This window comes from Podarcis filfolensis (assembly GCF_964270895.1).
Source record: "Podarcis filfolensis genome assembly, chromosome: 17".
Taxonomy (NCBI): Eukaryota; Metazoa; Chordata; class Lepidosauria; order Squamata; family Lacertidae; genus Podarcis; species Podarcis filfolensis.
Window position 1 is genome coordinate 15,635,909 of NC_139621.1, and position 13,944 is coordinate 15,649,852.

The 13,944-nt window shown below is 46.4% G+C and overlaps 1 protein-coding gene across 4 annotated transcripts in view; it reads left to right on the top strand.

The window, feature by feature from the left end:
• Window positions 1-8,762: 8,762 nt before the first annotated feature.
• The window catches only part of BNC2 (basonuclin zinc finger protein 2), a 398,619-nt gene continuing 393,437 nt past the window's right edge, over window positions 8,763-13,944 (top strand). Inside the window, exon 1 of one of the 4 annotated variants that reach the window (XM_083592926.1) lies at window positions 8,763-9,434. In XM_083592926.1, the coding sequence (XP_083449052.1) occupies window positions 9,432-9,434 (3 nt within the window). In that variant the 5' untranslated portion in view covers window positions 8,763-9,431. Of the gene's footprint in view, window positions 9,435-9,649; window positions 9,780-13,944 lie in introns of those variants that run through there. The other 3 variants (XM_083592931.1, XM_083592928.1, XM_083592929.1) reach the window with 3 other exon arrangements.

Consider the following 13,944-nt stretch of genomic DNA (forward strand, 5'->3'; position numbering starts at 1 on the left):
AATCTGAAACTGTTCTTAACCTGAAGCACCACTTTAGCTAATGGGGTCTCCCACTGCCGCCGCGCTGCCAGAGCACGATTTCTGTTCTCATCCTGAAGGAAAGTTCTTAACCCGAGGTACTATTTCTGGGTTAGCGGAGTCTTTAACCTGAAGCGTATGTAACCTGAAGCATATGTAACCTGAGGTACCACTGTATCTCTGATATCGCAAGGGGGCATACAAGTTTCTCCTCTCCTCATTCTACCCTCACTAATAAACCTATGAGGTAGGTAACATTGAGAGATAAATCAACCCAAGGTTATGCAGAGAGGTCCATGGCCGAGCGGACATGGGAATTTGGTCCCCACAACCCATAGGAGCTGACTCCTAGGGGCCGAGTTGTCTTTGCCCCCCCCCAATAAAATATTTGAGTGGACCGGGCCTCTCCAAAGTTGATGGGCATTGCCATTCAAATGGTGTGTGCGCACCCTGTCATGTGATCAATTCTGCAGGGTGCCCCCCCGCAATATTTTATTCAAGTTGGCGCCCCTGCCGCAACCCTAATTTGTTACAATGCATCACACTGGTGCGTAGTTGACCACAAACTTGACATGAGCCAACAGTGTGACGCGGCAGCTAAAAAAGCCAATGCAATTCTGGGCTGCATCAATAGGAGTATAGCATCTAGATCAAGGGAAGTAATAGTGCCACTGTATTCTGCTCTGGTCAGACCTCACCTGGAGTACTGTGTCCAGTTCTGGGCACCACAGTTCAAGAAGGACACCGACAAACTGGAACGTGTCCAGAGGAGGGCAACCAAAATGGTCAAAGGCCTGAAAACGATGCCTTATGAGGAACGGCTAAGGGAGCTGGGCATGCTTAGCCTGGAGAAGAGGAGGTTAAGGGGTGATATGATAGCCATGTTCAAATATATAAAAGGATGTCACATAGAGGAGGGAGAAAGGTTGTTTTCTGCTGCTCCAGAGAAGCAGACACGGAGCAATGGTTCCAAACTACAAGAAAGAAGATTCCACCTAAACATTAGGAAGAACTTCCTGACAGTAAGAGCTGTTCGACAGTGGAATTTGCTGCCAAGGAGTGTGGTGGAGTCTCCTTCTTTGGAGGTCTTTAAGCAGAGGCTTGACAACCATATGTCAGGAGTGCTCTGATGGTGTTTCCTGCTTGGCAGGGGGTTGGACTCGATGGCCCTTGTGGTCTCTTCCAACTCTATGATTCTATGATTCTAATACTAGAAGGTGGACAACAATATGAATAAAAAAACATGCATGGAACTGAAATACTATTTTTATTTTGCAAGTCCACGTGAGCTAATTTAGAGGTCTACAGGAGCTTGATCCAGCAATAGGTTAGACTCTGACTGTTCAGCGAGCTGAAGAACAACCTGGGGAACCAATCAAATCTCCATTCAGCAACATGAAGCTTACAGGGTGACCAGTCCTTATCTGCCTAATCAACCTCACAGGGTTGTTTGTGAGGACAGAATGGGGGAAAGAGAGAAATCATGCATGCTGTTTCAAGCTCCATGGAGGAAAGGAGGGTTATAAATGTAGGTAAATAATGAAAATAAATAAAACCACACAGGACAGCGAAGCTACATGTCAGGGAGAGACAGGAGGCAGCAGGAGCTGGCATCTGAATTCATAGAATCATAGAATTGTAGAGTTGCAAGGGACCCCAGGGGTTGTCCAGTTCAACCCCTTGCAATGCAGGAATCTCAGCTCAAGCATTCGTGACAGGTGGCCATCACTTGCAGTAGCATACAAGGGGTAGTGTCAAAGACAGACCCGTGACACAGAACTGGTTTCTTGAGAATGGCATAAAAATGGAATGTTAGTATCAACAAACAGCACGGGGGGTTCTGCCTTTTATGCATTTTTTTTAACCAAAATAAAACATATAAAATATATTTTAATGGGTGTTACAGCAGAATGTGCACATTTGCTGGACTGGGGAAACTCAGAATCTAGGAAAAATGCCAAAAAAGGAGTCTAGGTTGGGAATATGAAGGATTTCTCTGTAATATATTTGACTGGAGTGCCTGTTCTCAGAGGTACCTCCTGCGACCAGTTCGCAGGTTACTCACAGCTGCTGGAGAAGTTGGCACTGCGCTCGTATGGTGGCAAAGTGCCATTGCCCCAGGACCAGGCACTGTCTTTTATAGGCTTATGGCGTGACGGGTAATATCAGCCTCTTCTTCAAAGAACCACTGCACATTGCACAATTAATAGAGCTGAATCTATACTCGCCCTTGGCCAATGTGGAATCAGGAGAGATGAATACAGGATAATGAGTCTATATAACCACTAGGGGGCTTCATGGGCACAACATTTTGGTAAGACCTGGGTACAGCTTGCAAGTTTTTTCTTCTTCCGAAAGGGAAATGAACCATGAGTATTTTTAATGTGTGTGTGAAAAACAAGGTGCAATGCCAAAGTGAGTAACCAACTTTTTTCATTCTTCTCCTTTTCTGGAATGCACATCAGATACTAATTCCAAATATCTATTCTATTTTAAAACAAACAAACAAACAAACACCCTTCCTATTATAATAAAGAGTTTTCTGCTTCCTAATTTCACAACATCTTTCTGCCCTGTCTGGTACAAGAACTCATTTAACATGATTGCCGAGCTGTTGAACCACATCCACCTGGACTTTGCAAGAAAGAGGTCTTGTTAAAGTTAAAGCCTAATAGAACGGCACACATTAAACAGCCTTGTTTTGTATATGTACTATTATTGGCTTCCCTACGGGCTGCCAGAGTGGGTGAGCAACACAACTCATTTGCACAAGCACAAGAATCAAGTGGCAAAAATATTTCCTGGGCTTATAGAAGGTGTGATTGGCTTGCATAGTTCAGGAATGGGCAAAAGATAGATTGTGGTCCACTGGTAAATCTCCAGGCAACTTGCAGTAGATTGGCAAGAATTTTTTTCTTCTGTTTGACAATAGTTGAAATAAGTGCTTTTCCTCTAGAAAAGAAGGTGCCAGTATTCACCATGTTGTTACAGTAAGTGCCAATGCTTTTTTTTCCAGGAAAGAAAGTTGCCAGAACTGCGTACTGTACTTCGTTGGGTGAGACTGAGAGCTCATTCCTGATACTGCATACAAATGCTGGGCTGAGCACTTTGTTAAAGTTGCAATCCTACCCTCAGTTTCCTGGGAGGAAGCCCCATTGAATTCAGCAGGTCTTACTTTGGGGTAAACTTATCTATGATCAAGTGTGCTTCTTTCCCACTGAGCCACTGTTCAAACATTTGCCTGCAACTGGCAGGTCCTGGCGATCTAGGAAAAATTTAAAGAAAAAAACGCTGTCTATTCCACACACCTCAAGTCTGCCCATCTCTGGCATAGTTCAGCCTCTCCCACTTTTCCCCCTGCATGTGGAAAACTAGCGTTTCAAGGATTCACCCTAGCCTTCTCCCAAACATTCTGTTTCCTTTTCCCCACCCCTGAGTGCAGTGAGATTTTCACACCCCTTTTAGTATGGGAGTGGACTTTCACAGACTGAAATATTATAGCCCAAAAGAAACTTTGTCACTTGAGTCTGTTGTGTGTGTGTGTGTGTGTGTGTGTGTGTGTGTGTACACTGGCCATACAGCGGCAGTGGCGTAGCGTGGGGGGTGCAGGGGGGGCCGGCCGCACCGGGCGCAACATCTGGGGTTAGGGCAAATCCATGGGTTAGGGGGCGCAAATCCACGGGTTAGGGGGCGCAAATTACTTGCCTTGCCCCGGGTGCTGACAACCCACGCTACGCCACTGTACAGCGGTGTATCTATGAATGGGAATATTTAGGTTGAATGTATCTCTGATATGGCAGACACAGGAGGTCTACATGATACCTGAGTAGTGTCTATTTGCCCTGTGAGCAAGCCCAATACTGGTCAGCTGCATTGTCAACACAGTAGGAAGACGCAGGAGAAGTGTAAGGGCATGGATGTGCCAGTCATGTCTAAACAGGAACACTCTTGTCGTGCTCTCATTCCTCCCACATGCACAACAATTAAAGATCTGCAGCTGTGGCCTAAAGGTGAATTCACATATTCAGGTTGCTGACATCAAAGCAGCGCCGTAACTACTTATTTGAGCCAGTGTGGTTTAGCAGATAGAGCACTGGACCTGATCCAAGAATCATAAAATCACAGAACTGTAGAGTTGCGAGGGGCCCTAAGGCTCATATAGTCCAACCCCCGGCAGTGCAGCAATCTTAGCTAAAGCATCCATGACAAATGACCATCCAACCTTTGCTGAAAAACCTCCAAGGAAGGAGAGTTCACAACCTCCAGAGGGAGACTGTTCCACATCTCTCACTGTCAGTCATGAAGCTCACTGGGTGGCCTTTTTGCCATGCATTCTTTTTCTGCCTAACCTACTTCACAGGGTTGTTGTGAGGACAGAATAGGAGAACCCTGTGTATATGCTTGTGGGCTCAAGCCTCACATTTGCAAAAAGATTCCTGAATTGCAGGGGGTCGGACTAGATTGACCCACATAGTCCCCCCCAACCCTACAATTCTATGCCATGCAGAATTCCTTGGAGGCACAGTGGGCGTGGTAAAGATATATCAGATTTATACAGTGGTACCTTGCGTTGCAGACACTTCAGGTTACAGACTCTGCTAACCCAGAAACAGTACCTCGGGTTAAGAACTTTACTTCAGGATGAGAACAGAAATCGCGTGGCAATGGCAGAGGGAGGCCCCATTAGCTAAAGTGGTACTTCAGGTTAAGAACAAATTAAGTTCTTAACCCGAGGTACCACTGTAAAATGTTTATCTATGTTCAGGACAGTTCTATGGGACGGTGACTCCTACAGTTTTGTGATACTGCAAGCTGCCTTTCTGGTTTTCCTTTATTCGGCACCCATCAAATATTCATATAGAACGACTTCCAAAGCGAAAGACTTCTCAAAACATTTCTGAATTAGTGCTTCCCTTCTTTTTATACCCTAGTACAACTGAACTCGGTGTGCCGATCGAAAGAGTGGATCTTCCTGGAAGTAAGATGAAGTGACCTGCTTTCTGGCAGCACAATGAGTAGGGAATACATGTGAAAGCAAGTGTGATGTAGAAGTTAATATATTGGACTAGAGCTGGGGGGGCAGGGTTCAAATCCTCATTGCACCTCACTCCTCACTCGGTGACCTTGAGCCGCTCAGTCTCTCAGCCCTAGCCTACCTCGGAGGGTTATTGTGAATTTTTTTTAAAAAAAACAACAACATGGAAGAAGAACAGTGTATGTTGCCTTCAAATTAAAACAGTAAATAAATTAAGCCTGGAATTAGTGCAGGAAGGATTTGGGGAGGGGAGTGGGAGCATTTTGGCAACGTCATCTGCCGTCACTGGCTGAAGAAAGAAGTTGTGCTAAGATGTTGCTGCTGCTGTAAGTAGTTTGGCAAGCAGAGGTAAAACAGCACCCACAAATCCAGCAAAGCCTTTTGTACCTTATGTTCGGTACAGCTGCTCAGAGTGCAGAAGGAGCTGCGTTTATGGTGTCGCCAGCTTTACGGGGACGACAGCTTTACGACTAATTGCTGCAGGGGCATGTTTTCAAAGGCCCAAATGACTCTTTAGCTTGATTCTGCGAAGTGCTCTGCTGGTTTCATGCTTCACTGGGTTCAGGATATCTGAGGCGTCTAAATTCCATTAGAAGTCAGCACCAAACAGGCACTGAAGTGTCATGTTTGCTTTTGAAAATCTGTCCCTTAATCTTCTTCTGGGGTAGAAAGCAAAAAGAGCAATCCTTTTTTTTTTTACTAAGCAGAGAAATGAGATGTGTTCAGTCCTGTATTTCTTAGAGTTAAGTCAGTACTAAACTAACCTCTTAGCCGTCAATGAAACTCATATATAGAACATGATCTTGATAAACTGCTGGGAGACTGCTTTCTTTCTTAAATTTCAGTTTTGAAGGCAATGTTGGGAAACATGAACATAAGAGTGTGGTACTTTTAACATTCTGCCCCTAAAACACCATTTAGTCTTAAGTAAATATTGCATCCATCTTAATGCGGATGGTTTTTTCACAAGACTGATTCCTCCCCTCAGCAGATAGCCCCAAGACTCTCAGAATGTTCTGCAAATGGGAGGGATTGGGAAAGTGTTTAAACTTTTCAAAACTGTAGCAGAACTCACTGTAGTGTTCAGATTGTGACCTTATGAGATCTTCTTTTCCCTCTAGGCTTTTAAACGTAAAATGCATTCTGACAGAGAGGATATGTAGCTTACAGAAGTTTTATCAAGTCTGCTTTCTATGCATCCCTTAAGAACAACACATGCCACACTCTTCCTTAGAGTAGGAGCAGATGCTTAATTGTAAAAGTGATGGAGATCTCAGCCATACAAAGTTTAGCACATGTTTAAATATTTTCTAAAGACCCTGATGTTGGGAAAGATGGAGGGCACAAGAAGGGGACAACAGAGGACGAGATGGTTGGACAGTGTTCTCGTAGCTACCAGCATGAGTTTGACCAAACTGCGGGAGGCAGTGAAAGACAGGAGGGCCTGGCGTGCTCTGGTCCATGGGGTCACCAGGAGTCGGACACGACTACACGACTAAACAACAACAAATATTTTCTGTATAGCTCATTCCCCCGAGTTGCTCGGAGCATGCTCTCCTCACGCCAACCTTCTGAGGTAGGCTCAGAGACTGCAACTTGCCTGAAGCTGCAAGCTTTACTAAAATTTGCAAATCTCCACCACATTCACTCTGTTTTAGTGTCTTTTTTTTCCCATAGCCTGTTCTGCCTTTCTGTGTGGCTTGGTCATGCTGTGAGCATATCAAAGAGAGAGAAGGCAGACAGGTGACTTTTGGGGTTGAAACAGAAGAACAGGACAATGATATATTTTCCAACAACAGCCTCCTTCTCCAAGCCTGCCCACAAGTGCACCATCCCTAGGATAACAAAGCTATTGGGGTGAAAGAGTGGGGCAGAAGCTGGTTTGGCGAGAGGGGAGAGATGTGCTGTGGCTGCTTTGAATTGGGGCAGGCAGGGAAGAAAGTGAGGGAGAAGCTGCTTGGGTGAGGAGCAAAGTGGGAGGCAAGTTGTGAGGGTTTTGATGCCTTTGAAGCCTCCCAAATCAGAGCAGGACAGGAGCAGGGCTAGGATAATGTGACTAACACAATAGGCAATCTCCAGCTGGCAAATGAGCCAAGCAAAGAATTTTGATGGAGGAGAATATTAATTGATGGAAGCATACTCCTCGGATGCAGACTAAACACCACGCTTACTTTATTTTTTAAAAAAGTCATTTTGACTCATGTGAATTCCTACTGTAGGAAATAGTGAAGGTGGCCTTTCCTTTTAGTAATGAGTACTTGCTTTTTTAAACACACACACACAATAAATGGCAAGTTCTCCATAAGGAGTGGGTGGTATTTTTGTTTCTAAGTGCAAGAACCAGCCAAGTCAAGCCCCTGGAAAATGGCTGCTTTAACAGAGCAGCCCTATATATAAATTTAGTCAGAAGTAACTCAATGAGATTGAGATTTGCTCTCGGGTCCCTGTCTATAGATAGGGCTCCAGCCTCAAAGTGCTCCATTCTGTCAGGTCAGTTAAGTTTTACTCTGAATAGACCCACTGAAATGAATGACTATAGAGGTCCATTAACTTCAACAGGCTTTCGCTGAGTAAAACTTCGTTATCAGCAAACGGGAGTGGACTCAAAACCGAGGGGTTTCTGCACAGAACTTGGCCAATAAAAGTGTTGGGTTTTCTTTTTTAATGGAGAGAGAAAGTGAACCATAACAGATTAACTCAAATGGGAGACCTGAAAAAGAAAGAAAGAGAAAAAGAAAGAAAGGTATCCCACTATTCCCCTGGTTTAGATGCCCCAGAAGTTTGCCAAGCCGTGCCCAAACTTCGTGCCTAATAACGTCCGGCGGGTCGAGAAAGAGGAGGACGGGGGGCGCGCGCGTTGGCGCGCGTGCACACTGAGGGAAGGAGCCTGTAACTTTTTAGAAAGTAAATCAATAATAAAAAATAATGAAATAATGATAATAGCAATAATGCGCAGCTTGGAGAGGCCCTGGTCTGCGACGCCTTTGTACGTGTTGGGACTGAGGCGGCGAGCGAGCGAGCGAGCGCCCTTTCGCGGTGTCTCCGACGCGGGCGGGCTGCTCTCCGGGTCTCCAGAGCCGCCGCCGCCGCCGCCGCCGCCGCCGCCTCACAGTGGCGACTCTTCGCCTCGTTAGCCCAGCAAAGCGACCAGCCGCGCGCAAAAACTTACAACCCCGACGGGCTCGGCGCTGCCCAGAGTGACCCGCGCAACTTAGGCAGGGCGGTGGGCAGTTAGAAACAAATCCCCGAGGGCTGCGCTTGGGCGGTCAAAGCACAGCAGCCCGTGAGGTAAAGGGAGAAGCTGCGAAGTGGGGCCACAAGTGAGCTGGGCAAGGCGGGCGTTGCGCGCGACGCGAGAGGGAGAGAGAAGGAAAAAACCTCCCCTCAGGAGCGGCCCAAGTTTGCTCTCCTCTTTGGGGAGCAGCTCCCGCTTCTCCCGGCGGCGGTGGCGGCAGCGGCGGGCTCCTCCATTTCCCCCTCCTCCTTCCCTCTCGCTCCGTCTTTCTCTCCAGCGGCGCCTGGACGCCTTGAGCTGATAAGGAAGACGAGAAGCGGAGGCAGGAGCAGCGGCTGTGGCGGCGGCGGGAGAGCGTGTGCCTGCTGCGCCGCTCGCTAGTGAGGAGGAACCGGCCCGGAAGGGGCGTCAAGAGCGCGCAAAGAGAGAGAAAGCGCCTCAGACAGACACACACACACGGCGAGGAGGGCGAGGGGAGTCCCGGGCGGGCGCGCTCTCCTCAGAATAAAAGTTTTCCCGGGTCTCGCTTTGGGCGGCTTGCTTTCCCCTCACTTTTCCTTGACAGCTGGGCGCAGGCGGCCTCTCCTTGGGTCTCCTGGCTTTGCCCAAGGAAAGGGGGGGGAGAGAAAAGTGTCCCGTTTCCCCTCCCCACCTCCTCTCTGCCTTCCCCAGGACCAATAACAAGCTGCTCTGAGGTACAGTAGCGGCGGGAGGGGACGGCGAAGGAGGAGGAGGAGGAGGAGGGAAGAGGAGGGAAGCGCCTCCGCCGCCGTGTTTTCAGATTGGGGACAGCCTCCCCCCTCCTTCTCCCCAACCTGTGGCAGCACCAGACTCCCAGTCCTCGCCTCTTGACCCCTCAGCAAACCTTTCATTCCCCCCTTCTCTTCCCCCCCTTTCTCTTCCCCCACCGAAGATTTCTTTTGGGGGGGGGGCTGAGAGACTTTTCCTCACGCGCGCGTGTCTGGAAATCACCTGGAGGGCTGAGGAGATTTCTTGTTGGTGTTGCTGAGAGAAGGGGGAAGAAGGGGGGGGCGGAATTTGTGTGAGGGGGGAGAAGGAAGGAAGGAAAGGCCGGTGCCGCCGCCGCCGCCGCCGCGAGGACTTCCAGAGCCGGGGGGTGCCCTTGACAAGCAGCATGCCGAAATGGTAAGAAGTTTTTCCAACATTTCCTTTAAAAAAAAAAAAGTTATGTGTGGTTTTTTTTGGGTGGCGGGTGCGTGTGTGTGCGCGCGCGCCTTTTGAAGCGTGCCGTAATGCAAACAGCCCCGCCTGTGAGGAAGCGTGTTTCCTCAAAAACCTTCGAAACAAACAAGCGGGGGGGGGGGCGAAGGCGGCGAAGCGCAGAGCAGGGTCCGGATTGGAAAGTTGGCCTGAAGTTGGGTCGTTTCTCTCTCTCTCTCCCCCCCCCCTCCCCACCATCTTCCCTTCAGGGAGGGAGGGAGGGAGAGAATGGGATGGGAGCTCTTTCCCCTTCTGCTCCTGGCATCCAAGGTGAGGGAAAAGAGCGGGAGGGGCTAAGGAATGAGATCCCCCCCCCGCTCTCCTCTCCTCGCTCGAGGTGTGTGTTGGGTACGCGGCGCTGGCGAAGAGCAGCCTGCAAGGGAGGGCTGTGTGCGCCAATGGAAAGATCGGGGGTCGCCGATCGGCGGGAGGGGGGGGCGCAAGGGAGGTGGGCTGCGAGCTCTGTGCGAGTGGGAGAGAGTGTGTGTGTATTCTACGATCTCCAGCGCCTCGGGCTCCCAGGCCAGAAGTGCAAAGCCGCCGGTCCCGCGCGCGACTTTTCGGTCATGTGCTTGGCAGTTTTCACCTCTGCAGGCGGCGCGGTTCGTTAGCAGAACTTGTCCCGGGCAGGAAGGCTCGTGCTGCGGGCGGGCGGGCGGGCGGGCGAGGAGAAGGCAGATCTCAGGCAGGCAGGCGGGCAGGCGCTTCGTGGAGGGCCATTATTATTATTATTAGCCTTCTAGGAAAGGGGTCTGCGGAGAGATTGCCAGCCACGACACATCGGAAGCGAGCCCCATAGAAAGCAGGAAACGAAAGTGATTCAAGAAGGTAGAGAAAGGAAGACGTCAGGTGCTCTTAGGAATTTGCAAAACGCTTATTATTATTATTATTATTATCATTAAAATCTTCACCTTCTCCCCCTTGAAGGTGTTACGCAAGTTAAAATAAACCCAGGAAACCTACCTTTCTGAAGCCTTTTTTCCCCTGGGCGGTTTTTGATGTGGACATTTTATTAAAGAACTGGCAGGTTTTGAAGAGGTAGAGAGGGACACTATCTGTTTGCATTAATTTCTGCTAGCACTTTCAAAAGACCCAATCGGCTCAGCTAACGAAGAAATTCGGTGGTCTTTTAGTCTAGGGATGAGTGGGGATGGATTCTTCCCCGGGCTCGCTGCCTTGCATTTTAAGTGTACTTTAACCCCTGCGCGTTGCTGTCATAAGCCCCACTTGGGGAATGGGATGCTCTTGCGTTCTGCGTCTGTAATTAGAATGCGTTTAGGGAAAATACTATTTCCTCGCCGCCACCCCTTCCCCGTAGAGTGGCATGTCTTGTTCCAGTGATCAAAGCCCCTCTTGGAGTGTAGGAGATGTGACTGTCAAATGAAGGCAACCCTAAAGAGGGGAGGTGGGTGGGTAAAAGTGGCGCATCATGCGCTCAGGACTGTGGTAACCGCAGCACTGACAGAAATTAAAGTGGTTTTGAAAGCAGACTGCAGTTTATGGTGCTTCTCATTTACCCTAGAGTCAAGCTGTTGTAAAATTGATGCACAAAGGACATCACGTAATAATCTAAGTAGATCCAGCATTAAAGTGTATTTTGCATGGGGGGGGGGGGGAGAGAGATTGTGCCACTCAGTAGAAATGACTTGAAGTTCAAAAGTCCCAGCAAAACATTACAGACCTCTTCTCAAATCCTTCACACGTTTCCTGACATGGCAAATGAAATCTTACAATACAAAAGTGAGCATTTATTTTATTTTTATCACCCTTTTGTAATTTTTAAAAATATACCATGTGTATCATTGCTTATCTTCCGTGGGCAGTAATTACTTTTTTTAAAACAGTAATTAATGAGACTTTTTTTTTACCATTTAGAAATGGGGATGGGGAACGCTTGCATTTTAATAAGTTCATTCATCCAGTAATATTTAATAAGTCTGCCTGATCAGCAGATCTTCTGAAGAATATCAAGTCATTGCAAGAAAGCATAGAACATCTCTTGTCCTTAAAAATTTAAGGAAGCTTCAGCCTGCAATGTAAATAAGGGGATATGCACACTTACAGTGTCATAAGTCCTAACTTCTGACTTGTGTGTGTTTGCATAAAAGCTTTTCCAGTTTTATGAAGTTTTTAAAAAAATTCTAGGGGTAATAAAATTCTAGGTTGTATATTAAGGAGATTTCATTCCACCTGGCCTAGAGGCTGCCTACGTACGATGACTGGGTATTAAGTATTATTAATTCCCAATGAGCTAAATATAATCCATGTTCTTGCACTGGTCCATATACCCAACACTAGTTTTGATGTAGCAAAGATCTATTTAGAAATGTTTTGGAAAATAGTTAACTTTAAAAATATTTATATTGTAAGAAATGTAGCAGGCACACATGTTTATTTCCACTGCTCCGAATGTTTTCCATTCTTACAAGTGTACAGAGATCAGGATCTCTCTGTGTGTGTGTCTCTTTGACACACTGGGTTATGCATTTACATGAAACAAAGCAGTAAAAAGAATGGAGCTGAGGAGCAGACTTGACTCCTGCAATGTTATGGTGTGTAAATGTGATCTGTTTGAATTTCCAAGCAAGCTTCTTCCCACCCCCCCTTTCCCCCCTTTCCCTTTTTTCGTTCAGTGCTTTTACATAACATTTTGTCCTAATCTTGCTTTGCTGTCAAGGATGTTTCATGGGTTGCGCAATTGCTGCAGTCCAAGAATGCCAATTTGCATTCCAGGAGTGTCATTTGATTACTTTTATCTGCAAAGCTCCAAGAGTGGCCTGGACCTCTTGTTTCATCTCACCATGTCACTGAGTCAACGCTGTGTCGTCTTTCCCCACCACCACTGCCCAGAAAACTGCCTGATTTAGAGAAGGGAGGTGGGGGGGGGGGAGAAAGAGAAAAGCACTTTTCATGTTTCAGCTCTGGTCCCCCAGCTAAACTTGTCAGCGGCAGGATATGATTCACTTGGGGCCCAGAAGAGTGGCGCAGAGACAGGGGTTAGCGTTAGGCGTTTCAATAAGCTCAGGGACAGGTAGTGTGTGGCATCCCAAGAGGTTTCAAGTTAATGAAGAACAGGACTTCATAGTTCTCTACACTCTGACCTGGTGCTGTCCCCACAGTTTTCTCATTTGATCTTTCATAGTAAATTGATCTTTTTGTATGTGTGTGAATTTCTTTCCTTCTTTTTATTTGGCTTCTACGTTAGTCCTTGCAAGCCAGGAATTAGCTGAGCAACTTAAGCTGGCGAATACAGCTGTTCAGGAACGACGAAACTGGACACTCAGCCCTCTTTCATAGGCAGGGTATTCTCCTGTTGTTTCAATTTATTAAATTAAATTAAATTATTAAATCAGTCATCGACATGGTGCAGTTATGAAGTTTGTTTGTGTCTTGGCATTTTATTTTATTTAATTATTCTGGGTGGTATGTTCCTCACTGTATTAAATTGAATATATATCCATTAACACACACACACACACACACACACACAAGCATATCAGCAATGTACAGTAAAGGTTTCATTCGGTATTTCACAGCTGAACTTGCTTGTTAGAAATGATTTGCTGATCTATAATGAGCCTTTTATAGTTCTAGTAAGACATGCTAAATATCAATTGCGCATGCCAGATACATTATTTATAGCCTGCTAAATAATTGTAATTCCATTGTATCCAGTACTCAGATACATAGGGGATTAAACAAGGGGGAAAAGTCATTACACATACTCTGTGTAAATATTATTTTAGTGAAAACAGAGTGAGAAAATTACTATTGGCATTTCCAGTCTTCTGTTAAAAGAAAAGGGGGGGGGGGAGGGAAACACTTTGAGCTATCAAATGATTCCTAATATGTGAGTTATTCATATGTTCTCTGTTTTTCTTACATGTACATCCTGGTCCTCAACACATTTATTTGCAGACGTATGTTCTGCTTTTTATATCAGTTGAACTTGTTTCCAAGTTAAGTTAGTGTTAGCATAGCAGCCTTAATTCTTGAAAAGTAGACAATCATTTCCTACAAAATGTACAAGAATTGCACCATCTAAGGTTTCAAGGTACAAGGGTTCTAAGTCAAGTGTGAATTGAAAATGTTTAGGCGAGAGTTCTTTTTTTAATGGACAATAAGTAATATTTACCTTTTATGTGCTATACCAGATGTTCCCATTTATCCCCCACATCTCTTTAAGCTTTGGCACTGAAAAAGTTGCTGAGTTAAAATCAAGAACACTTAGCTTCTATCTAGGGGAAGCAGTGCCTCATTTCTTTCTCCCCCTCTGTGCGTGTTTATAAAATAATATCTGAAATATCTGTAGAAGGTTATTGGTTAAAATCCTTTGTGGAGAACTAGAAGAAGCAGAATCCTGATTTAGTTGTCAGTGCCTCGAGTCTAAGTACTGTATTTCTCCTGAAGAATCAAATGTTCCCAACAGCTCCTG